The sequence below is a fragment of the Acinonyx jubatus genome, chromosome E4 (genome assembly GCF_027475565.1).
Source record: "Acinonyx jubatus isolate Ajub_Pintada_27869175 chromosome E4, VMU_Ajub_asm_v1.0, whole genome shotgun sequence".
Classification (NCBI taxonomy): Eukaryota; Metazoa; Chordata; class Mammalia; order Carnivora; family Felidae; genus Acinonyx; species Acinonyx jubatus.
In genome coordinates this window covers 6,758,199-6,784,648 of record NC_069395.1, presented here as the reverse complement: position 1 = coordinate 6,784,648, position 26,450 = coordinate 6,758,199, and the positions used below count along the sequence as shown (strand labels likewise).

At 43.3% G+C, this 26,450-nt stretch overlaps 1 protein-coding gene across 10 annotated transcripts in view; it reads right to left on the bottom strand.

Annotated features, from left to right (window-relative positions):
* Positions 1 to 26,450, bottom strand: part of DDR2 (discoidin domain receptor tyrosine kinase 2) — a 154,662-nt gene that overhangs the window by 43,807 nt on the left and 84,405 nt on the right. For 7 of the 10 annotated variants that reach the window (XM_053209790.1, XM_053209795.1, XM_053209788.1 and 4 more), the window contains exon 2: positions 18,656 to 18,764. The exons of the other annotated variants lie outside the window; for them this stretch is intronic. In XM_053209790.1, coding sequence (XP_053065765.1) covers positions 18,656 to 18,737 — 82 coding nt within the window. In that variant the 5' untranslated portion in view covers positions 18,738 to 18,764. The remainder of the gene's footprint in view (positions 1 to 18,655; positions 18,765 to 26,450) is intronic. 10 annotated transcript variants of the gene reach the window in all.

Sequence of the window (26,450 nt, the reverse complement as noted above, 5' to 3'; positions counted from 1 at the left end):
AGAGACAGAGCATGAACGGGGGAGGGGCAGAGAGAGAGGGAGACACAGAATCGGAAACAGGCTCCAGGCTCTGAGCCATCAGCACAGAGCCCGACGCGGGGCTCGAACCCACGGACCGCGAGATCGTGACCTGGCTGAAGTCGGACGCTTAACCGACTGCGCCACCCAGGCGCCCCCTTTTTTTTTTTTTTTTTTTAATTTCCCAGGTGATTCTGCTATGCAGCCACACTTGGAAACCATGCTTCCAGGTCCCTTCCAGCCTGGACACATGATCATTCTCTGGGGCCATTCCAAAGTCCAGGGACATCCACATTCACAGTCCCACTGGGCTTGCATTCCTGGCTATCATGAATCTCTAGTCACTGGGCCATGAGTGTAACGAGAACTTCTGTTTCTCGGAACATCTAAAGTAAACCAGAAATGGGGAAAGAGGGTCGCATGGGGTGAGTCATGATATTGTTGCAAATAACTTCCCCACCAAGGCACTGCTTGTCCTGGGAACAGCAACCAGGGAGTTTTAACACAGCTGCCTTAGCTGCAGCTGCCTGTATGAAGCATGTTGATATTTCCTGGGCTTAGGAACCCTATCTATTTTGTGTTCCAATTATGCCTATATAGGTACTTTCCATATTTAACAAAGAAAGGGAGAGAAAAACCGAGAGACAGAGAGAGAGAGAGATCCCACCTAGGATACTCTGTTTGGTGTCCAAGGGGGGCCAGTTGCCTGGCTGAGGCTCTTTGCTCCCCTTCATTACTGGGCTAAGGTTTTGATCCTCAAAGTGGTCTCCCAGGACCGGCAGCCCCCAATACTATCTGAGAAGTTGTTAGAAATGGAAGTTCTCTGACATGTCATTTGCCAATACCTTCCCCAATTCCACTGTGGGGGGAGGGGTGAAATGGGTGATGGGCATTAAGGAGGGCACTTTTGGGGATGAGCACTGGGTGTCATACGTAAGAGATGAGTCACTGGGTTCTACTCCTGAAGCCAAGACTACACTGCCTGTTAACTAACTTGAATTTTTAAAAAAATTGGGGGGTGCCTGGGTGGCTCAGTCGGTTAAGCATCCGACTTCAGCTCAGGTCACATTTTGTGGGTTCGAGCCCCGTGTCGGGCTTTGCGCTTACAGCTGGGAGCCTGGAGCCTGCTTCCGATTCTGTGTCTCCCTCGCTCTCTGCCCCTCCCCCACTCGTGTTCTGTCTCTCTCTCTCAAAAATACATAAACATTGAAAAAATTGCTTTGATAAATAAATAATAAAATAAATTTTTAAAGAAAGAAAAGAAATGCAAATTCTCAGTCCCCACCCTAGACCTACTGAATCACTCTGAAGGCGGAGCCCAGCCAACCAGGTTTTCACCAGCCCTCCAGGTGACTCTGCGGCTGCTCAGGTTTGATAACTGGAAGAACCGGGGGATGAAACGAGGCTGCAGTTTGTCCACATCAAAAAAGAAAATTCTAAATGTGTCAGTGCGCCCCTCCTCCTCATCCCCTCCAGTGCTTCCCTCGCACGGAAGGGTGTAAGCCAACCACGTGTGGACAGCTGTGGCAACAACATGTCGAGAACTGGAAGGCCTCCCTGAGCCGCGGCACACGCGGCCCTGAACCCGGACCAGTACAGGACTCTGGGACAGGAAGAGTTCTGGAATGACACGTGACACGTTCATTTCTGCTTTAGGAGCAGTGGAGGAGTGGGAAGTAAACCTGTCCTTCGGGAGTCAGCTGCTCTATTAGCAAAGCCTACTGCTCGTATGGATGGGGTTTCGGAGTGATAGGGGTCCAGAGCCGATGGCCAAGAAAGAATTCTTGAGATGTCTTTGGTGCAAAAGGGTGGCTTTATTAAAGCACAGGGACAGGACCCGTGGGCAGGAAGTGCTGCACTGGGCTTGTAAAGAGTGACTGCTTATGTACTATGGAGTTGGGGGAGAGAAAGGCCAAAGGGAAGCCTCCAGAAGGACTTTCATCTGCTAAAGAGGACTCATAGGATGCCACAGCCTTGCTAGGGTCAAGCTAAGGTTATTTTCCCTCTAGGAAGCCATTGACATTAAGACAGTAGGGGGTTCCTGGAGAAATGTTATACTTTGTATTTGCCTCAGGTATTTGTCAATGGGCTGCAGGTCACACGGAAATTTAATTTTACCTGCCATTTTCTTCTTGCCTTTGTCCCCACATCACTATGGAGGGTGATGTTGGGGCTCCAGGAAACTGAGTCTACAGGTTTCTGGAGATCAGGCTATTGATAAAATTGCCTTTTTCTTATAATTTACTAAGACATTTGTAACCTGAAGGAGACTCATGTCCCGCATGACTGTGATCTCTATCACAGTTAACCATTTGTTTTCTTTCCTTTCCTTTGTTCTTGGGTGGCCAGGAGAGCCTGAGGAACGTGGCACAGATCCCACTTGGGTGGGGGAGGGGCGTGTGCTGGCTTGTGCTGTGCCCTCAGCTTGCCTTATGGTCCCTCATCACTACGTCCCGCAAATTGCTTGAGTCCAGCTGTCTCTCTCCTTCTCCACTCCTCCCATGCAGGGCCCAGCCTCTGCCACCTCACATCTGAATGACAATAATGCCTTCTAGCTCTTCCTCCGGTTCCTCTACCTGTCCTTCCCCACACAGCAGCCCAAGCGAGCTTCCTAGAATCTTATTCTGACATAATCTTCTAACAGCTGTCCAGTCTTCCTGGGAGAGTGTGGCCCATGATGCCTGCGGGATCGGGCCCAGCCTACCTCTCCGGCCTCACCTTGGGCTTTCTGCACATCTCTGCTGGCTCTCATCCTGACTTCGTAAGTGCACAAAGTACCTTCCAGCCTCAGGGTCTCCCTGCATGTCATGTTCCGTGTACCTGGAATGTTCTTCCCCTCCCCTCCCTTACCTGCTGACTCCTGCTCATCCTCCAGCTCTTAGAGAATTCCTCCGAGCCTTTGGGGAAATTAGGAATTTCTGTTACATGCTCTTACAGTGCGCTGCTTTCCTTTTTAGCACTTTTCACACTTGTAAAACAAATAATTGTTTGTTTCAATACAAGTAATTGTTTCATTTTGGTCTCTCCACTAACTATTCAGTGTCATATGGCCAGAGATCTTGTCTATCTTTCTCTCCGTTGTTTGCCTCATTTCTAGTAGGGTGTCTGGGTATTAACTGAGTGTTCAATAAATATCTGTTGAAATGGTGATAAAAGAAGAGTTTTCTGTTGTTCCTAATTAGGAGGCTTAAAAAAAAAGACGTGGGAAGTCAGGAAAGGGTAGCCCTGACTAATGATGCTTAACCAGGCAGCAGACATATAAGACTTCTTTGTAATTCTGGGGCATTACATATCTATTGCAACCCATCTTTTTGTTCATGTATTTATTTAACAAATATATTTACTTAACATTAATGTTAATTTATTTAATGCTTATGAATTTATCTAACAAATCAGTTCCTGCTGTGAAGATACAGTAGTGAACAGGACAGATAAAATGACTTAGCCCACGGATTCTACATTCTGGTAGAGGAGAAAGACAAGAGGCAGTAGATTTTTGATTCTCAAATAGGCAATCAAATTGTCTGACAATAGCTATTATGAATTGTTACTATTTCAGATAGTATGACAAAACTACGGAAAACTCTAAAATATGATAGGGGGATAAAAGAGATGGGTGGGGGGTTCTTTTAGGTAACAACCTTCACCAGAGATTTTCTAGTTCACTCATGCTTGTTTACCTCCTTAGTGAAACTGTAAGCAATTTTGAGAATAGTAATCATGTCAGATTCTTCCTTTTCCCGCTGGGCAGCTGCCAACCCATGGTACCCATTAGATGCTCAATACACATTTGGCAAATAAATAAGTAAGCAAAAGGGTAGAAGGCAGGTGGATGGATGGATGAACCCAAGGCTGGATGAATGGAGAGTTCACCATGTGTTGAACTCTTGAGGGCAGGTTCTGTAATTGATTCATTTCTCTAGGATTGTTTCATTTCTCAGCAATCACCAAAGGACACCAAGTTTCAGGGATGTGCTTTGAAGGGCTTTGTGGGCATTTGCATGAGAGGAAGAGAAGCTTTAGCATGAATTGTAGTCAATGGACACTGGATAAAGGTCCAAGAAGCTGCACTAAGGAGGGGTCCCCAAGCTTTGGTGAGGGAAAGAGCTCGGAGTCTCACTCTATGCCTTGATGAAGATCTCCAGCTCAATGCCAGAGCAAGGCTCTGAGCCAGAGATATTACAAAGCTTCTTGAGACAATTGGAGTGGGTCTTGAGGTCTAGATGTTGGAACCAAAGATAATAAGGATGAGGATAGGGAATTCAGAGATAAGAGCCAGAAAAGCAGCCAGTAGGCAAAGTTTCTTGGTGAATCAATATTCCCAGGGGCCTCAGAGAAAGGGCAGAGGAAAAAAGACAAGCTGATCTTGGATGGCCTTCCTCATCCTAGTGGGTCTTTGGAACCAGGATAAGCCTTGGCCCAGGGCAACCAACGTGGCACTTTTCAGCGGTACCAGTGCGGTTTTCCTAGTGAATATGCCTATTTTTGGTAAACTCCTGTGGAAGGGACCCCAGCCAATAGCAAAGACTCAGAGTGCCAAATCCTAAATGTCAGGCCCCTGTGCTTTTCCCCAAGCCCACTTCATTTTTTTTTTTTTTTATCAGATCCCATCCATCCATCTCTGAACTCCACATTATGAAAGATCAGGAAGCATGGAAAGGCAGAGGACAGCAAGGGACAGCGAGGGACCCAGAGACCCAGCAGCAAAGAAGGGCGTCCTGATTTTGCTTGCTGAGTTGTTCTTGGTGGTTCTTGACACTTCCACTACCCACCAATCTCCTGGACAGAGAAGCCAATTCACTTTCCAGTTTCCCAGAGTGGAAAACTACCAGTGCCGGCCACCGCATGCCCAGGCAGAGCTCGATCTGTCCTGAGCTCTGGTAGGGCCTGGCAGGCAGGCAGAGGAGAAGCAGGCAGCTGCCACCAGACTCCAGCTTCCCAAGAATTATTTTCATACTATGCTGCCAAGGTTGAGAGCCTGAAAGGGCAGCTTGTTCCGTGATGTTTACCATCTCCCTGCTAGTTCCAGACCACAAGCTTACCCATCAATGAGTGTCCTATATGCAGCTTCCAGGAAAACACACGCATGGCACACGTGAGTCCTGAAGCATGGAGAGCTGACACCTGGGCCTCTCTGGGTACAAGGAAGACCAGACTGACCAGGAGGGGGGACACTGGGGTCAACCAGGGGACCCAAGACGGTCTCTGGTCTAAAAGAACATCTGCAATCATAAACTTTAGAGCTAAGAAGGGGCTTCAGAAAACCAACCCCTCCAATGGCTCCATATCAAATATTAGTTAGAACCTCTGAGCCCCCAAAAGGTGTGCATCCCCTTAGTCAAGGACGCACAGCTGATGAGGACTGAAATTCCTGCACAGGACTGAGACTCACTTCTCCTGATCCCTGGGTCCGCTTTCTTCAACCCCAGGCTACCATGATCAAGTTCTTCCAATTCCAGAAAGGACAAGGTGGTCCCATTAGAGAAGCTGTCACTTGGGTCCCTGTTCCCCCAAGCTCCACATTGGCTGCTACTCCAGACTGGTTCATTATTCAGGTAAATATCTATACAGCGGGATGCTACTAGAGGCCAACAAAGATTATTTGGGTTCCTCTAGGCACATAGGGTGATTCTGCCAACACCCCTTTTGCCCAAGTTGAGGTTCCCCTTGGGATTAGCCCTTTAGAATTGCAGCCTTCCTGGAAGCCCCAAATACTTTCCAGAAACAATTATTGCAGAGCTCTGGAAGAGGAGTCCCCAGGCTGTACTGGATTCCAGGGTATCAAAGTGAGGGTCAGTCAACATACACTCTTCTTCCTGGCTGCCAAAGTTAGTGAAGGTTTCATAGTAGAATAGTATGTCCTTCCTTCCAATAAGAAGGTGAGTTGAAGGGATGCCTGAGTGACTCAGTCGGTTAAACATCCGACTTCAGCTCAGGTCATGATCTCACGGCTTGTGAGTTTGAGCCCCACGTCGGGCTCTGTGCTGACAGCTTGGATGGAACCTGGAGCCTGCTTTGGATTCTGTGTCTCCCTCTCTCTCTACCCTCCCCCACTTGCATGCTGTCTCTCTCTCTCCCTTTCAAAAATAAATAATAAACTTTTTTTTTTAATTAAAAAAAAAATGAAGGTGAGTTGAAGAGACCGCAGGTCAGGAACTGAGAAGAAAACTGGAGCCATGGTCTGGAAGCTTAAAACTGGATTCTGCCACTTCCAAATCATGGGACTTCAAGACAAGTTAGTAAACCTCTCTGAACCTGAATTTCCTCATCTTTAACAGTATTGCCAAGAGGGCTGTTGTGGAGATTTGACATAATGAATACAAAGAATTTAGCATGCTTCATGAAATACAATAGGGTTCCAGATATGACACTCAGAAGGAGGAAGAGAGAGGATTATTTGTTTTAAATGTTACATTCACTCTAAAGCAATTTGGAGGTTTTATGGTCTTGGGAAGGTTACTTAACTTTCAGCCTCTCAGCTTAATGGTAATAATAGTATTTGTTTATAAGAATGCTATCAGGAAGCATGAGTTAAGATATATCAAGTACTTAGTGATGTTTAAAGCAGAATAATGCTTGGGGCGCCTGGGTGGCTCAGTCGGTTAAGTGTCCGACTTCGGCTCAGGTCCTGATTTTATGGTTTGTGAGTTCGAACTCCACATCGGGCTCTGTGCTGATGGCTCAGAGCCTGGAGCCTGCTTCGGATTCTGTGTCTCCTTCTCTCTCTGCCCCTCCCCCAACTTGTGCTCTGTCTCTCAAAAAGAAATAAATGTAAAAAAAAAAAATTTAAAGCAGAATAATGCTTAAAACCGGATAGATGTTATTTATAGATGTTATTTATATTTTAACTATTTTTACCCTGACTCATTCTAAAACAGAGATTGGAATTGGCTTCCCAAATGGTATAAAATAATTAATAAATGAATAAACGTATGTGTGTTCAGGGGAAAGAGAATAGGGAAAAAAAGGATAAGCTAAAGAGCTAAGGTTGATATCCAAAAGATACTGCATGTGGGTCTATATACCTTTGCTGGTGATGGGCCTCACATTTGGCTCTGAGCTTCCCGCTAGCCAATTCAAAAAGCAAGACACCATCAGTTAACATAATCTGGCAATAAGGTAAAAGTTAACTTTCTATTTCTGTTTCCAGGTGGAATGGAGTAGCTTACAGTAACCAGTGCTCCCCCCTGCATTTGAAAGATGCAGATAAAACTTATAAATCATCTATTTGAAAGCATCTGACTGCTCTGAGGTTTAAAAAAAAGTTAAAAATGGGCAAAACATCCAAATAGAAGTTTTTTTCTCCGAACAGATCGTTAGAACAGGGGACTAGAACTTCAAAGAAGGGAGAATCTGAGAGGGGATATACCTCCTGCAGCCCCTTTCAGCCGTCCCTCAGTTTGGAGCAGGGGCACGGGGCTGGCTCTGGGCTTTGCGCAGGTAGAGAAGCTTCGCTATGGGGCAAAACCCCAGAGCTTCTGAAGGAGACGGGTGATCGCTGTAGCCAGCAGCATCTTTCTCACTCTGCACATTTGCCAAATGCATAGTTATCAATCACAGCTGAGCAAGTTTCTCAGTAAGAAAGCTACTACAGAGTCCTGAATATTGGTCTAACCTACTAAAAGCAAATAAATTAAAATTATAGCTTTCCAAAGGTGGACTTACCCACCCCCTCCCCTCTTCTCCCCATAGCTGGGGCTCCTCCTGTACCAGGATGAATCATTTCTTGTTAGCTATGCTTGTATATGTAGAGAAAATACACTTCATGGTTGGGCTTTTTTTTTTTGAGAGAGACAGAGCACAAGCAGGGGAGGGGCAGAGAGAGAGAGAGGGAGACACAGAATCGGAAGCAGGCTCCAGGCTCTGAGCTGTCAGCACAGAGCCCGATGCGGGACTCGAACCCACGGACTGCGAGATCGTGACCTGAGCTGAAGTCGGACATGCAACCCACTGAGCCACCCAGGCGCCCCCAAAGGGTTGATATTCTTATGAACTCCTTCTCAGCTTCCTAACATCTTTGTGAGACCAAACCTCAAATGGCATAATTTAGATGCTTTTTTTGAAGAAAAATACAGAGAAGCCTGGGAGGCCCTTGACTCCCTTCCTTCTTGTCTTCTCCTTATTCCTCAGGCACTTATCGATTGTCTATATAAGACAGGTACTGTCCTAGGTATTGGCCATGAATACACAAGAGATCATTGCCACAGGAAATAAGACAAAGACCAAAGTCATAAGTGTCTGTGCAGCGGGGGGGAAAGTTGCATATTTTTTAACAACTCATCACCTCCTACTTAAGCCCCCCCCAAAACCTCACTGTTTTGAATGTCTTAACTTTTACTTTACTTCACTGTGTATGTGTCCAAACCATGAAAAATTCTGGGAGGCCTATCTTGCCACATCCATGCTCTTCAGAGGCCTGCTGGCTAGGACCAAAAGCTAAGCCAACAATCACACTGTTCTCCTCAGAAAAATACACTGCCATGGATAAGCTCTCCTGGGCACAGGGCCCTGCATCCCCTTGGAGTTAGGATGGCCAGAGTTCAGGGTTGTTAGAAGCCCCCACTTCCCAAAGGTAACTTGAGTCTCTCTTGGAGACCACAAGGGACCATAATGGTCACTAATGAACTCTTTTTCTCTTTCCTCCCCCACCGTCTACTACATAGAAACCATTGTTTTATGGTATTTGGTTTATTTTATTTTTCTCTTCTTCCAAAAGGAACAAATCACAACCCTCAATATTTGCATATCACTTTCGAAAGCCCACTGACTTCTGTTATCTCATTTGGTCCACCTATCGTAGCCACGTGAGGTGCAGAAGGCAGAGTTCATTTTCCCCCGTTGTGTCAGTGAGCAAAGTGAGATACGGAGCTTTACCTAAAGTCACAAAGCTAGATAGTGACAGAGGTGGAACCAGGCTCGAGGTCTCTTGATTTCCATCACCCGGTCTCTTCACCAAACCACATTGGCATCACACGATATGTCTGCACTCACTCTCCACACTATAATGAGACCTCAGGGTCAAGAAGAACCACCGATTCAGGGAACAATCCGGACAGAGGACCCGGGAAGGCTTACTGCCTGTCTAATTTCTTGGAACATCTTCGTCTCAGATTTGCTGAAATATGATAGCAAAAGGACATACTGCATCCTGGTTATGGGATGTAAAATCAATACGCAAAAAAAAAAACGGTTGCATTTCTATACGTTGATAATTAAGTACCAGAAAGAGAAATTAAAAAAAAAAATCCCGTTTTATAATTGCATAAAAATAATAAAATACCCAGGAATACATTTAACCAAGGAGGTGAAAGACCTGCATATCGAAAAGTATAAAACATTAATACAAGAAACCAAAGAAAATACAAATAAATAGAAACCTATTCCATGCTGATGGATGAAAGAATCAATATTGTTAAAATGTCCATATTATCCAAAGAATCTACAGAGCCAAAGCAAGCTCGATCCAAATTCCAATGGTGTTTTTCTAATAATCCTAAACAAATGATGGAGATAGAACGAATAATCCTAAAATTGGTATGGAACCACAAAAAATTCTGAATAGCCAAACCAATCTTGAGAAAGAAGAACAAAGCTGGAGGCATCATGTCCCCCAATTACTAGATATATGACAAAGCTATAGTAATTAAAACAGTATGGTATTGGAATACAAAATAGAGACCCTAGAAATAAATCTACACGTACATGGTCAGTTAATTTATGACAAAGGAGCCAAGAACACACAATGGGAAAAGGACTATCTCTTCAATAAATGGTGCTGGGAAAATGGGACAGCCACATGCAAAAGAATGAAACCTGACCACTACCTTATACCATGCACAAAAATTAATTCAAAATCAATTAAAGACATGAATGGGAGACCTGAAACCATAGAACTCCTAGAAGAAAACATAGGCAGTAAGGCTCCTGACATGGGTTTTGGCAACGATTTTTTGAATCTGACACCATAACCAAAAGCAACAAAAGAAAAACATAGAGAAGCGGGAATACATCATACTAAAAAGCTTGTGCACAGCAAAGGAAACCACCAACAAATAAAAAGGCAACCCGCTGAACGGGAGAAAATATTTGCAAATCATGTATCTGATAAGGGACTAATATCCAAAATATACACAGAACTCCTACAACTCAATAGCACAAAACCAAAAGGTCCAATTAAAAAACAGGCAGAAGATGCAAACAGGCATTTTCCAAGGCAGACATACAGGTGATCGGCAGGTACATGAAAAAAAAAGGTTCAGCATCACTCATCATCAGGGCAAGCCACATCACAACGATGAGATATCGCCTCAAACCTCTTAAAATGGCTACTGTCAAAAAGGCAAGAGATAATAAGTGTCGGCGAGGCTGTGGAGAAAAAGAAATCCTTCTGCACTTAGGGAAGACAGTGTGGAGTCTCTACAAGACATTAAAAATAGAACTGCCATGTGACCCAGCAGTCCCACTTTTGGGTGTTCATCTGAAGAAAATGAAACACTAACTCAAAAAGATATGTGCACACACACACCCCCTGTTCACTGCAGCATTATTTACAATAGGCAAGATACAGAAACAACCAAAGTGTCCACCAGTGGATGGATGGATAAGGAAATTGTGGTATATGTATACAGTGGAATATCGGTCATGAGAAAAAAGGAAATCCTGCCATTTGTGACAACGAATAAAACCTGAGGGCATTACACTAACTGAAATAAGTCAGACAGAGGTCTCTCTTATATGTGGGATCTAAAAATATATATATAAGGGACGCTTGGGTGATTCAGTCGGTTAAGTGTCTGACTTTGGCTCAGGTCATGACCTCATGGCTCAAACGGGCTCTGTGCTGACACCTCAGAGCCTGGAACCTGCTTCGGATTCTGTGTCTCCCTCTCTCTCTGCCCCTCCCCCACTCACGCTCTGTCTCTCTCTCTCAAAAATGAACAAAAACATTAAATTTTTTTTTTTTAAAAAGCTCACAGATACAGAGAACAGACCGGTGGTTACCTGAGGCAGGGGGCAGAGGGTGGAAAAAACGGGTGAAGGCGATTTAAATTTATTAAAAAGTAAAATAAGGAATCTAACTGTGGGTGGGGGGAGGCAGTGGAAAGAACTCGCAACCTGGGAGGAAGGACATGGCATCCTATTTTGTTATCACCGGGTGAGGACAAAGCCTCTGATGGGAAAGTATCTGTCACATACTGGGGATCCCAAAGTTAGGTGGCTCCTGTTTCTGGTACGACCCTAACCTCACTGTTGCCCTTATGACCCCTCAGTGACAACCATCTCTACACTCTTACTTTCCTATTTGTGCCTCTGAGCCTTTTCTTAGCTCAAATGCTCTCCTTTCCTCTTTCCACCTAGCCTGGCAAATTCCTCTATGTCTGGCCCACATTCATACCCTCAGTATTTCAACCACTCAGACCCTGGGGAGCTGACCTGGTTGGGTAGTACGTGAGCATCCTGTGCGTCTGACAATCCAGGAGCACAGAGGTCAAGAGCACGCTTGCTGGTCAAGAGCGCCTCTTAGCTCCGTCACTTAGCTAGCTCTGCAAACTTCAGTGAGTTACCTAAGGTTTCTGGGCCTCAGTTTCTCCTGTGAAGCTGGAAAGACAATACTACCTACTTCATAAGATTACTGCAAAGATTAAATTTGCTGACGCCCACTTTGAATGGCACCAGGAATATATTAAGTGCTGGTTGAGTGTTAGTTGGTATTCCCCTTTGAACTCTGCATTCTCTTTTTCCCTATTTGGCACAACAGAGGGTGTTTAAGGGGCAGATGAGCTTCGGTTGTCCCCAGAGAAAGATCCTTTTACTGGCAGGAAGGATACCAAAGGCCACCCTCAGGCTAGACTCGACAAACAAACATACAAGCAAGAAAGAGCCAATCTGGGCAGCATCAGGCATTGCTTGCTTAAGAGAATTCAAGCAGGGAGGTCCCTTCGCAGCCTTTTTATCTCCCTCTGAGGGCCCTGCTCAGTCTGAATAAAGCAAACAAGCAATCTCTCTCTGTCTCTGTCTCTGTCTCTGTCTCTCTCTCTCTCTCTCTCTCTCTCTCTCTCTCGCGCGCACACACACACACACACACACACACACACACACACACAGAGCCCTAGCATCTCGGGTCTGGTTTCAGAAATCTGAAACCAGTGCCACATTCTCATTAGATGAAGCCCCACAAACCTTCTCACACGTCTCTAGGGACATGAAGGATGAGAGCCCAGGATTTTCCAATTTGGAAATGTGTGTAAGTAAAGTTACATGTACCAGCTTTGGCGGTAGACAAGGGGGTGAGGAGAAGGGGACAACGCTGTGCAGAAGGGAACCAGGGTATCTCTGGAGCTTTGGTATCTTTGCGAGGCTGAGTCAGTACCAAAGGGCTTCTAGACCCTTGCTTGCTGGTCATGCTAATGAGACCAAGTTTCCCAGAGCGAGCTCTGCATGATCCTCTGAGTCTTTTCTATTCCTTTGCCTCAGGCCATCCCTCAAACCCCAATTACCTCTCACCCCCTTAAATGCACACTGGCGGTCACAGAAAAGTAGACATCAGGCTGCCCAGCTATTACATGATTATTGGAGAAAGGTCATTTCCTCACCGGCTCCCTGAGGGGCTGAGTGGTTTTGGTGGAATGACCTTGGAGCTGGGAGACGGGAGTCGTGGGCTCCTGTTCTACCATTCGCTAGATGTGTGCTCGTGGACAAACCTCTCACTCCCTTTGACATCACTTCCTTTACCTGTAAAATGGGGAAGAGGGACTTGGGTATCGTTAAGGTTCACTGCAACTCAAATAGCCTAGGACTCTAGTTGCCTAGGTCCAAAGAACTCACTGGGATGTAGGATTGATGTTGGAAACAACAAAACCACAGTGATGAACCTAAAACTACAGGAGTCTATAGGAGAAGAAATTCCTCCTCTCAGAATCCCAACCCTTTAATGTCTTTGTCCCTCCCCCAAAAGTAGGAACATTCTAGACACCAAAGGAGGACTCCCCCACCCCAGGGTTCTGAATTGCTAGTAAGCTTCCGGCCGCCTATGAAGAGAAAATGCGGAACGGAAACAGGAAGCCCCAACACTGCCCTGCCCTGGCTCTGTCCTGTGCATCCTGAATGCCTGGGTTGCCTGTTAGGGAAAAGAGCTGTTTCTCCCTCTTCCAAGTAAAACCACTTCTCACAGGCCAAGTCAGAGGGTGGGGCCGACTGCCTTTGTGCTCCTCACAGACAGCAACTGTCTGGTTGGTTGGATGGGTCTTCAGGACCTCAGACCCCTGGGCTTGGTGTCCAGGATAATCAGGTCACTTCTACTCGTCCTCCTCCCTCGAAATCCCTAAGATCCTGGGCCCTGACTGACCACTGAAGGAGAAGCCTGGAGGCGTCTAACCTGGCCAGGTGATCAAACCACTATTAATAACCCAGACTATTCTTATACTTCATTGTGGCGTCTAGAGATGTCCCTGTGTCCTGGAGGTACTCTCAGGCTCTCCTGTTAAGTCCAGTCGCCCCGCCCAAGGATCTACAAGAGGATGAAAAGGCTGCCCCTTTGGGTCTCTCACTCAGCACCCTCCACCAGGCAGCCCCCCATGTTCCTCCCCGTCCCTTCTGGCCATTGCATACGTGCTATTTCTTCTTCCTGAAAGGCTTCTTCTTAGACCCACCTCCAGAGGAAAAAAATTGCCCAACAAAAAGCTTCTTGTACTATGAAACTCCTACAGATTAGGCTGGGGCAGGTTTTGTGTACCCAACCTGTCGCTAGGGGGCATTTTAGGGTACGTGTGTGTGTGTGTGTGTGTGTGTGTGTATACACACTGATATGTATATATCAGCTATCTTCTTTGTGTTTAACCTCAAAGGCGAGGTTCTTCCAAAGTTCAGATTTTAGAACCCCAAGCCTGAGAAGTGCCAGGGAGCTGGGGACAAGTGGATTTTCTTACAAAGAAGAGCCATGCAAGATCAGGGACCCTGCTTCCAAGTCCAAAGCCCATCCATATCTTCCAGTATAGGTGGTAAAGCTCCCACACCATAAAATCACAGTAAGTTTGTGACAAAAAGGCTCTCACAGATCACCTAATCCAACATCACCTAACTACAGGTAAAAGGATTAAGGAAATACAAAGAGAAATACAATGGCAGGCGTAATGTCACATAACTAATTAAAGACCAAGCCAGGATCATAACCAGGTTTTTCCTCAGAATCACTCACTTTCTAAGTGAGTTAAATACCATTTTCTTGTCTTTCTTTTTTCTTTTATTTGAGAGAGAGCATGAGCAGGGGAGGGGCAGAGGGAAAGGGAGAAAGAGAATGTTAAGCAGGCTCCACACCCAGCATGGAGCCCAGTGCAGGCTCGATCCCATGACCCTGGGCTCATGACCTGAGCCAAAATCAAGAGTCAGATATTCAACTGATTAAGCCACCTGGGCACCCCAATGAGTTAAATACTATTTTCTAAGTAAACTGCAAATCATTCGGCAGAATATTCTAACAATGTCCACATCATTTGTTAATTTGTAGAAATGTTTTTCACAAATTGTTGGTATGATCGTTTGATGGAGACTAGCTAACTGATCTCCTGAGCCATGATTGTGACAGAGGAAACTGCCTCAACCTCTTCCAATGACCTTCCATTGAATCGACAGTCATCCGGACCCTGTCCCTGGTGCACGGTTACAATGGGAAGCTGGTGAGGCATGCTGTGCACACTTCAGAACTGTGTACATACTCCTGCATGTCAGTATTTCCTGGGTGGACCCGTAGAGCCTACACTGCAGCCCCCAGTGACAACGCCACCTTGAAGCCTGCCATTACTGGAAATGCCACTATTACTCCCTGTCTCACTACCTGCTTGGCTGCCGCTGTCAAAGCTCTGGTGCTTTAGAGCAGGGAGCCAACGGCCTCCCTGCCATCGTGTCATGACCTACTACCTATATCACACTAGTACTACCCGGGAGCCTCCATGGTGTGACACCAGCAGCCATGATGAAATCTCCACAACGGGCTTAAACTAATGAGCTGGTTGTAGACTTTATATTAATTAAATTTAATGTTTAGCCCAGTTGCTATTTGCCAGCCAATATTTTATATCAAATACTCTATTAAAATATGTGTCGATATTTTAAGATCTGTTTACAACCCAGTTCTCCCGACTTACATCCAAGATGGCATCTATTTATACCATGGGACCAACCTGTGGGGAAAACCTACCTGGCCAAGAATTTTTGTCTTTCAGTAGAAACCAATAAGGACTTCTGAAAAGTCACCCATAAATCAACATGCGTTTATTATGTATCTACTCTACATTCATCAGTGTGCAGGCCCTAGGACTCCACAAACCCCAAGATTTGTGCCTCGATCCTTTAACACTGATTACCGTTTCTCGTTGCTGGTCTCTAGCTTAACTTTGTAAAACAGAAGAAATGGTAGAGAGAAGGATTAGTTCTTCAACATACCTCAAATATTCTATGTTCTATAAAGATCTTTGCAAGTCAAGACATTTCTTCCTTTCTCCCTGGGAGAAAGAGGCAACAGAAGGGGCACTTGGGTGGCTCAGTTGGTTAAGTCTCTGACTTTTGATTTCGGCTTAGGTCATGATCTCACAGTTCACGAGTCCAAACCCTGCGTAGGGCTCTGTGCTGATGGTGTGGAGCATGCTTGGGATTCTCTCCCTCTCTCTCTCTCTCTCTCTCTCTCTCTCTCTCTCTCCCTTTCTCTCTGGTTCTCTCTCTCTCTCTCCCAAAATAAATTAAAAAACTTAAAAAAAAAGAGCCAACAGAAATGATTGGCACCAGGAATATGGGGAAAATGTTTTAATGATAACTGCTTTCTGTCTTCACACAGCTCATTTCCTGCCACAGGGCTATAACAATGCTCTTGAACACAGAACACTAGCTCTTTTGGTTCATTCATCAAAATGTCCTCATATCATCCTAGTCTCTGTGAATGTGCCTGGAACCAAAACACGCTACCATTCTGTGCACACATAGTGACCCTTCCTTGGAGACCAAATCAGGGAGATGACCATTTGCTTGTTCAATGTAGCAGGAAGCAACCACACTTCAACGGGGTGGGAGGAATACAGAGGAGAGAAATGAAGGAATGGTGTTCAAGTTCAGATCTGAGGTGAACCAACTAAACTTATTACAAGAAAGTAATAAGGCACTGGGTTTATTAAAACAAGAAATCCTTGATTTTAAGGTGTTTTGATTATATTTCCTTTTCAGGTATAAAGAATATTGCACAGAGACAGAATTCTAGTTAGGAGAAGAGGGTGAGGATTTTCACAATGTACCCTCATGCTATATGAAGAGGACAAAAGAAAAATGTCCTCAAAAATCCATATACAACACGGAGCAACAGAACTTTCATACATTACCGTGGGATGGGCAAATTGGTCAAATCTCTTTGGAAAACTCTGGTAATGTGTAGAAAAACATACTGTATGTAACATATAACTCAGTAACTCCACTTCCAGGTATATGCCCCCAAAAAGCTGAATACACACTTCTACCAAAAGACCTTTACAAGAATGATTATAGCAGGTTTATTCATGATGGGCCCAAACTGGAAACGATCCCAATTCCCATCCACAGTAGACTGGACAAATAAAATATTCAAACAAAGTAATATCACACAACAATGAAAACAAACAGTTGCCAACTGCATGCAGAAGGGTGGATGAATATCATGAACAAAATATTGAATGAAAGAAGCCAGATGCGAAATAGTATTTATGCATCATTTGCTTCCATTTATATACAGTATAAAAACAGGCAAAATTAATCTATATTGTTATAAAGCAGGATAATGATTACCCTTGGAGTGAGGGTGAGAAGAAGTGAATGAAAAGAAGCATGAGGTGAGCTTCTGAAATCTGGTAAACCTCTGTTTCTTAATCTGGATGCTGCTTAGATGGATGTATTCAGTTTGTAAAATTCATCACATTGAGCACTTATACTAAGTATAAGGATATATGTATACTTTCCTATATTTATATTTGTGCCAACATGGAAAAAAAAATGACTCCAATCCTTTACCCTTCCCTGTATTCAGGCCATCCCCATGTGATTTTTTTTATGCCATCCCACTCTGACTCAGGGCTTGGCCATGTGACTTGCTTTGGCCAATGAGATCTCAGCGAATGTGACTAAAGCATTGGCTTGGAAAATGCTGCACATTTCTGCTTCTGCTATTGCTCCTGTGCAATTTCCATTAAAACATATCCATGCTAGTCTGCTAGAGGAGAGGACAGCCAAGTTGCCCAGTCGTCAGAGCCAAGGCCATCCTAGATGAACCAATAACCAGCTGACTCCCAGATAGGTGCATGAAACCAGAGATCAGAAGAATACTTCAACCAAGCCCAGATTGGATCACCAACTTTACGTAAGTTGTTAAGAGGCATTACTCTGGTAATAGACAAGTGATAAAATTGTGTACTTCAATTTAAAGTTAAAATATACATGCAATTTTCCCCAATGTTTATATCAGCACTATCGACAATAGCCAAAGTATGGAAACATCCCAAACGTCCATTGACGGATGAATGGATAAAGAAGGTGTGGCTTATAGATACAATGGAGTATTACTCGGCAATCAAAAAGAATGAAATCTTGCCATTTGCAACCACATGGATGTAACCGGAGGGCATTATGCTAAGTGAAATTAGTCAGAGAAAGACAAATATCATATGACTTCACTCATATGAGGAATTTAAGATACAAACAGATGAACAGAAGGGAAGGGAAGCAAAGATAATATAAAAACAGGGAGGGGGACAAGACAGAAGAGACTCTTAAATATGGAGAATAAACAGAGGGTTGCTGGAGGGGGTGTGGGAGGGGGATGGGCTAAATGGGTAAGGGGCATTAAGGATCTACTCCTGAAATCACTGTTGTACTATGTGCTAACTAACTTGGATGTAAATTTAAAAATTAAGTAATTAATTAATTTAAAAAATAAAAATAAAATAAAATATATATAGAGAGACACACATACAAATTGTTTTAAAAAGTTGGGGAGAACTAAAAGATTTCTCTGGACACATCTATATTTGAGTATGGCCACACCTGATAGGAAAGAAAGACTGCCTGAGATCACATAAGACCAGGGTCCCAGAAGCACAACATGACATCCAAGTAAAACATAGGCCTAAACCAGCCAAAAAATAACTGGAAACCCAACCTGTGGAAGTTCTCCAAGTCATCTAAAAATTCTTTCCTGTTTCCAAGAAGATGCAGAAGTAAACAGATGCTTCCTCTGCCTCCCATTTTTTAAAATTCCCATTTACTCCACTCTAGTTTATATCAAGAGCCCTTTCACAACAGCCAAGATGTCATATAGACAGAGGATATTAGTTTCTGTTTCTGCTTTAGACAAGTTTCATCATGAAAGGGAAGGAAGGAAGGAAGGAAGGAAGGAAGGAAGGAAGGAAGGAAGGAAGGAGGGGAGAGAGGGAGGGAGGGAGGGAGGGAGGGAGGGAGGGAGGGAGGGAGGAAGGAAGGAAGGAAGGAAGGAAGGAAGGAAGGAAGGAAGGAATAAGGGGAAAAGATGACCCTTTGGATACCCTTGGCAGGGCCTTTGCCAAGATGAACATTGATGGACTTGAGTGTTCGGCTGGTCTTCTAGCATGTGGCTGAGCAATGGCCGTGTTACCTGGATTAACCTGAGCTTTTGCAGAACTCAAGATGGACAGCAGCAGGAGTAGCATCAAGGGTATTCTGGGAATCGAAGTCATCTCAGAAGATGGTGTCGGAACTGGAGCCTGCAGCCCACCAAAATGCAAGCAAACGAGAAAGAGAAGGAGAGGAGAGGAGTGAGACAGATACTATCAAAATGAATGGATACAATTTGCACTATTATGTTTGGGTTCTTACAGCCTTTGTTTCTATATTTAGGACTTCAAGTCACAGACTTGGAGAGTCTTGTGGGACATTCAATAATCACATAATGTAAGAATTTCCAAACTCAGATCATGAAATTACAATTACCGAAACTATAGGCAAGTAACAAAGTTTTACTAAGATTAATACTTACCCACATTGTGAACGGTGATAATCTAAAACTTACATTTATGAAGTCCTCACAATTTTGATATTGATTCCAATATTAAACCAAGAAAAAAAATATATATATAGGGAATATTTACAGATACATACATATATACAGGTTAGTATACACACATGCATCTCTTTGCTGTATCAGCTGAGAGGGCCTAAAAGCCAAACACCACAATAGCAACAAGTATGCCTAGTGCCCAGATCTTGGTTTTTAATACCATTCTCCAATAAAAGGAGTCAGAGTTCCTTGGAGAAGTGGCTGATCCCAGGCCTGGGGCAGGATATATACAATATGAGCCTGGAGAATCTTTTAGTGGCAGAAATCAAGAAAGTATACATCCCCCCAAGTGATGGGGATATATCAACGGGACACAGGAACCAACTGAAAGAGTTCTCAGTGGTCAAAGCTGGAAGAATTTGAGCAACAGAATAAATAAAGTAGTATTAGACTACAACCCAAGGAATAAAATAAATATCTACAAGTCCATGTTGATATAAATAAATGACTGAATAAGCAAAAGGGGGAGAACAGAAAATCTTCCCATTCGAAAGAATTCTAAATAATTTATGTAGATACTCTGCTTTTAAGGAGGTGGCACATAATCCCTCCCCTTAGGGTGAACTGCACACAGTGACCTTCTCCCAAATAGTCCAGTATGGAAATGGAGGAAGTAGTTTTTCAGTGGAGGAACTTGACAAATGCTACCTCAAGCCAGGTGATGGAGGTTAACATCACCTTTGATAAGTCATACTGTTAATATATACCCTGGATATGATATGATGAGAATGGCACAGGATAGCCTCTGTGGTCTTCCTCCTAAAAATCATTACCTCAGACTAATCATGAGAAAAACATCAGTTCAGTCCCATTTTAGGGACATTCTACAAAATTCCTATTGAATAATCCTCTAAGCTATCAAGATCACAAAAGACAAGAAAGTCTAAGAAACTGTCACAGCCAAGGGAGCCTAAGGAGGCATGACAACTAACTGTAAAGTGGCATCCTGGATGATGATCCTGGAATAGATAAAGGACATAGGGGAAAACTGAGGAAATCTGAATGAAGTATAGACTTTAGTTCATTATAATGTATCAACACTGGTTCATTAACTATGACAAAGCTACTGTACTAATGTAGGATGTTAATAATAGGGGAAACTGGGTATTGGGTAAACAGGAATTCTATGTACTATCTTTGCATTGACTCTGCAAGTATGAAACTGTTCTAGAATAAAAATTGTACTAAAAAGTTTCTGCCAGGTAACACTAATCATCAACCAAACCAACAATGGACCCATTGTTATAAAGAATATGCAATACATAATTACAAAGGAAGACAAAATCCCATTAAGCTGGGGTGATTACAGAAGGCTTCATGGAGAAATCTGACCTGATCAGGCTCTTGAATGATGAGTAGGATTTTAATGGGCTATAATGGGAATGGAGTAAATAAAGGGGGAACATAGCCAAGACACCTGTTGAGGAAGCAGAAACTTTCTATGATGTTTTCTAGGTGATAGAACTCTCACCTGCCCTCCTCAATAAACAAGTAGGAGAAAGAAAGAAAGAAAGAAAGAAAGAAAGAAAGAAAGAAAGAAAGAAAGAAAGAAAGAAAGAAAGGGGGAAGGAAAGGCAGATATTCAAATGCTTGAAGAGGATGAAGCCAAAACGAATCAAGGACAAAAGACTAAAGTGGCCTTCTGGTGGGGGTCAGGGGTGGGTGATCCACAGACCACAAAATGGTGATAAGCGTGGTTTCATGAAATTGATTTGGATAGGGTAAAATATGTGTCTCAGTGTGCATAGTCACTGCCAGCAGCAGAAACATTGTGTTTTCATAAAGGAGTCCCCAAACTAATATGCCCAGAGAAAGGAAGACATGGGCAGATCTTGGAGACATTGGTCATAGCTATAATCTAGCACTAGCCATGACCATGGTCCAGGATGTCCTTCCACAAAGACCCAAGCTTCTTGTGCACAACCACTCAGCCTTGTCAGCACTGCCTTGACTAACCACTCTCTCCTTTGGTAGAAGAGTCCCACAATTCTCTCTTGGGACACCCTTCTCATGAGTTGTTGGCCATAACCTCTCCCCTCTATAACCTTCCCCAGCAGTTCCCTCTACAAGGAATGTCTTATACCTCATTCCCTTAACCAAAACACACGCTGATTTTGCCTCTATTAGATCCTCCATGGCATAGTTATAAAAAAAATCCATTTAGTCATTACCTTCAAAATGGCTCATTCTTGTATCTCCAAAAGAATACTTTCCATTTTGTACAAAGCATGCACTCAAAAATGGTTTTCAACTGAACTCCGCAGCACTTACTAGATGCTCAAAACTATCTGACTGACTTTCCTTTTGGAAACTGTTACTTGAGGGTTTCAGGCTGTGAATCTCCAAAACAAGTGATTATTTCTACTTTGCTGGCTTCAAATTAGGGTGTCAGCAGCTAACGAACACAGAAGAACCATTAACAAACTCAGAGGTATGGTAACTACAGTGTGTATATCTAACGTGAGCCAAAGATGCTCTCATGTAATATTCACAGTAACCCAATGAGGTTGTTTTTCATCAACAAGGTAACTGAGCGGGAAGAGAGTAAAACTGATCTGATTACACAGTTGACAGGTGCTCACGTGAACCCAGAGTTTGTATCACTCCAACATCCACATGGGTTTTGTTGTTACTGTTTGTTTTGTCTTTGTTTGTCATTATACTGCACTCCCCTTTGATCTGGCCTCGCCTACAAGACCCAAGCTATTCTCCTGCTTCTGCCTCACAGCCTCTGCCGGGATACTTCAGGCTCTCTTTGTCCAGATCAACCCTCTGTTCAACGGTCACTTCCTCTGTGGAAACCTCTCTGGCCCTCTTGTTACATGCTCTGAAAGCTTTTCATTATTTGTCTACATAGAAGTGATCCCAGTTTCTGATCATATATATTCATTGCTGTAGGGTCTTCCCCATCCCCTCCATAAACTCGATGTTTATTTTACTCGCCATTGCGTTCTGAACACCCACCAGAGTGCTGGGTAAATATTTGCAGAGGAAATTAATGATTGCCTTGAGCCATGTATTCAGTGATTACATCTGGCCACACTCAATTCCACACCCTAAACGGAAATGTACCCAAGGCTTATTATAAGCCTACATCACCCTATTCTGCACCTTTGAATGAGTTTCTCCAAGGGTTCCGGATTTAAGCAATGTGACATGTGAACAGAACCCACAAACATACAGAGAAGAACTTCAAGGAGGTAGAAAGGCCCTTTCCTATCCATTTCTTTGGTTGATAGTACAAATTCCCCTGACAATTTATTCAATCTTTGAAAAGGAAGCTCAAAATGCAAATATCTCTGGCCAAGCAGTATTCTTTCATTCGTTTTTTTCAGTAACTACTCTCTATGTGTCTACTAGGTGTGGTTCCACGTGCTGTAAAAGGCAGCTTGGAGCTGTCATCATGGAGCTTGTAATGCACAAGCAGACAAGTAAAGAAATAAGAAATCCAAAGAGATGTATGTGTCATGAAGAAAATAAAATGGGGTGATGCGACAGAGAGTGAATGCGGGCTATTTCAGGCAAGGTGGTCAGGAAAGGCCTCTCTGAGTATGGGATTGGCACAGAAACATATGAGGAGAACAATGAAGAGACAACCCAGAAAAGACTCATATGAATGGGAACTTACTATTTTATAAAAGGGGCACTTAAAATCAATGAAACAGGGGTGCCTGGGTGGCTCAGTCAGTGAAGTGTCCAACTTTGACTCAGGTCATGAACCCACAGTCTGTGAGTTCGAGTGCCGCGTCCAGCTCTATGCCAACAGCTCAGAGCCTGGAGCCTGCTGCAGATTCTGTGTCTCCCTCTCTGCCTCTTCCCTGCTCATGCTCTGTCTCTCTCTGTCTCTCAAAAATAAATGTTAAAAAAAATTTTTTTAATAAAATAAAATCAGTGAAACAGTTCATTTGTTTTCAAAAACAAATAAAAGTATATCCACAGCCTACACACGAGAAAAGAGAATTCCCAAAATGCAAAAAGAGAACTATCAAAGTATTTCAAGAAAATATAAGAGCATTTGCTAGGAGTTAAAGGTAAGGAAGGACTGCACAAGTGAGATGTAGAAAACAAAATCCAAAAATGATAAAATTTTCCATAAAAATTTTAAATGCCTTTGAGACCAAAAGCATCAACAGATAAACAATAGGCTAAGATAAATTTTGGAGTTTTATAACAACATAGTTTCTGGTATAAATATAGATCTATAGATCATTTTTTGAAAACCACTATAAAAGTGGGCCAGGGCGCCTGGGTGGCGCAGTCGGTTAAGCATCCGACTTCAGCCAGGTCACGATCTCGCGGTCCGTGAGTTCGAGCCCCGCGTCGGGCTCTGGGCTGATGGCTCAGAGCCTGGAGCCTGTTCCGATTCTGTGTCTCCCTCTCTCTCTGCCCCTCCCCCGTTCATGCTCTGTCTCTCTCTGTCCCAAAAATAAATAAAAACGTTGAAAAAAAAAATTAAAAAAAAAAAAAAAAGTGGGCCAAGCAGGGCCACCTAGGTGGCTCAGTCAGTTAAGCATCAGACTTCGGCTCAGGTCATGATCTCCCAGTTGGTGAGTTTGAACCCCATGTCGGGCTTGCTACTATCAACACAGAGTCCACTTCTGATCCTCTGTCCCTCTCGCTCTCTGCCCCACCCCCCGCAGAAGTCAATAAACATTAAAAAATAAATAAAATAAAAAATTGTTTTAAAAAATGCATATACCTTATGATCCTTATATTTCCCTTATTATTAGTTACCCTAGAGAAAGACCTAGGTATCTGCCTAACGAGGTACGCACAAAGAAGTGCTTTGCAATATTTCCTCAAATTTTATTTTATTGGGGTAAGAACACTTCACAGAAGATCTACTCTCTTAACAAATTTTTAAGTATTCAATCCATTATTGTTGACTGTGGGTACAATGTTGGGCATCGAATTTCTAGAACTTATTCATCTTGCTCAACCTTAACTTTATTTCCCCCTCCCCTCATCCCCTGGCAACCACCATTGCACTCTTTCATTAGATAAATGTGACTATTTTAGGTACCTAATATAGTGGAATTAGGCAGTATTTGTCCTTCTGTGACTGGTTTATTTCGCTTAACATAATGTCCTCAAGGTTCCTCGATGTTGACTATTACAGAATGTCCTTCTTTTCAAAGGATGAATAATATTCCACTGTGTACATATACCACATTTTTCTATTCATTCACATATGTATGGATAGATATCTAGATTGTTTCCACATCTAGTGCTGCAATGAACATGGGAGAGCTAATTCCTCTTCAAGACCCTGATTTCAATTCTTTGGAGGAAATACCTAGAAGTGGATTATATGGTAGTCCTATTTTTAATTTTTTACTGAACCCCTATGCTATTTTCCGTAGAGGTTGTGGCTAACTTATCTTCGAGAAGGATGCCAAGAATACACAGAGGGGAAAGGATAGTCTCTTCAACAAATGGCATTGGGAAAACCAGACACCCATATGTCAAAGAATGGAATTGGACCATTATCTTACATCACACACAAAGATCAACTCAAAATGGATTAAAGACTTGAATGTAAGACCTGAAACTTTAAGACTCCTCGAAGAAAACATACAGGAAAAGCTTCAGGACATTGGTCTTGACAATGATTTCACAGATATGACAAATGCGCAGGGAACAACAACAGAAACAAACAAGCAGGATTACACCAAACTAAAAAGCTTCTGCACGGTAAAGGAAGCCATCAACAGAGTGAAAAGACAACCTATACAATGGGAGAAAATATTTGTCAGCCATACATCTGATAAAGGATTCACATTCAAAATATATAAGAAACTACTACAACTCAATAACAAAAAACCAATAACCTGATTTTAAAATGGGTTAAGGACTTGAATAGACATTTCTCCAAAGAAGACATACAAATGGTCAACAGATATATGGGGTGCGGGGGGGATGCTTAACATCACTAATCATCAGGGGAATGCAAATCAAAACCACAATGAGGTATCACTTCACACCTGTCAGGTGGCTATTATCAAAAAACAAAAACAAAAACAAGGACAAGTGTTGGCAAGGATGTGAAGACACTGTTGGCGCTACATATTTTTTTTTATTAACAAAAACTTGGGGAAATTTCTATGAATAGGAGAATGCTATAGATGATGGTATACTCCTACTGTGAAATACTATGCAAGACTTTAAAAGTCTGAGCTGGATAGGCGTCCATGACTACTTTTGGATGAACAAACAGGTTGTAAGATTTATGTAAAGCATGCTATGTATCTTTGTGGATAAGTGCACACACACACACACACACACATACATGTGTATATTACACAAAAGATTGAGAAGGGTAAATACCGTGCTAATAACAAGCTTCACTCTAGGGCTCGCTCTGGTGCTCAGATAAGAGGGTGAGTGGGGACAGAGCAAGGGGCTTCAGGAGACAAGGCTGGTAACAGTAGTTCCCTCAGAGATTGGACTGCTTGGCAGAGGAGACCAGGAATGGTGATCAAAAGGAAACTCTAGTCTTGTTTGTTGTGTTGATTCTTAACAAGGAAAATATGTTCCTTGTTACTGCCTTTTACATTGGTTTTTCTGACAAAAACCAATTTCCTGGGGGCAGTCTATCAGAAGCTGGAGGATGCTTTCCAACCAACTGTGCATAACCCAGAGGTTAGAGGTACATGGAGAACTTGTCTTGTACCTGAAGAATCACTTGTGGGATTGAGACATACTATCGGTTGGTACATCTTATACATGAATAAAGTAGGCAAACAACAACAACAGTAGCAGTTGAGAATTGCCGCTTAGACATTATTTTGTTGTTTTAGAACACTTGTACTTCAGTGGATGCTTATGGATGCATTACTAGTGGGCCTTACAACAATTCTAAGGAGAAAGATTACCACCGCCTTTACGAAGAAGGAAAGTTAGGACCTAAGTCACTTTACCCACAACCTACGTAGACTTACATGCTCTGAGTTGGCACGTTGACCCATCTGTCATGCTGGACCCTGAGTCATTTAAGGTCAAAATATATAAGTCATTTAACGTCAAAGACCTTGTTTATCTCTATATCAAAATCAGGTTCACTCTGACTTGCCTGGGTCACAAAACTAGAAAGAGTTAAGAATCAATTCCAGTTGCTCTGACTCTAAGGCCAGTGTTTCTTCACTCACAACCCAATATTTTTCCAAGGAATATCAATGGACAGGTAGCCCAGAGAGAATGTGTCCCTTGTAATAAAAAAGCCACACTTCCCTCTTCTCAGTGAAAATCCCCTCCCCAGGCCAAGCTGGATGAAACTCCAAACTGACTGCAACAAGAGCCGTGGCTCAGGACTTCCCGGGCCTGCTAGGAGATG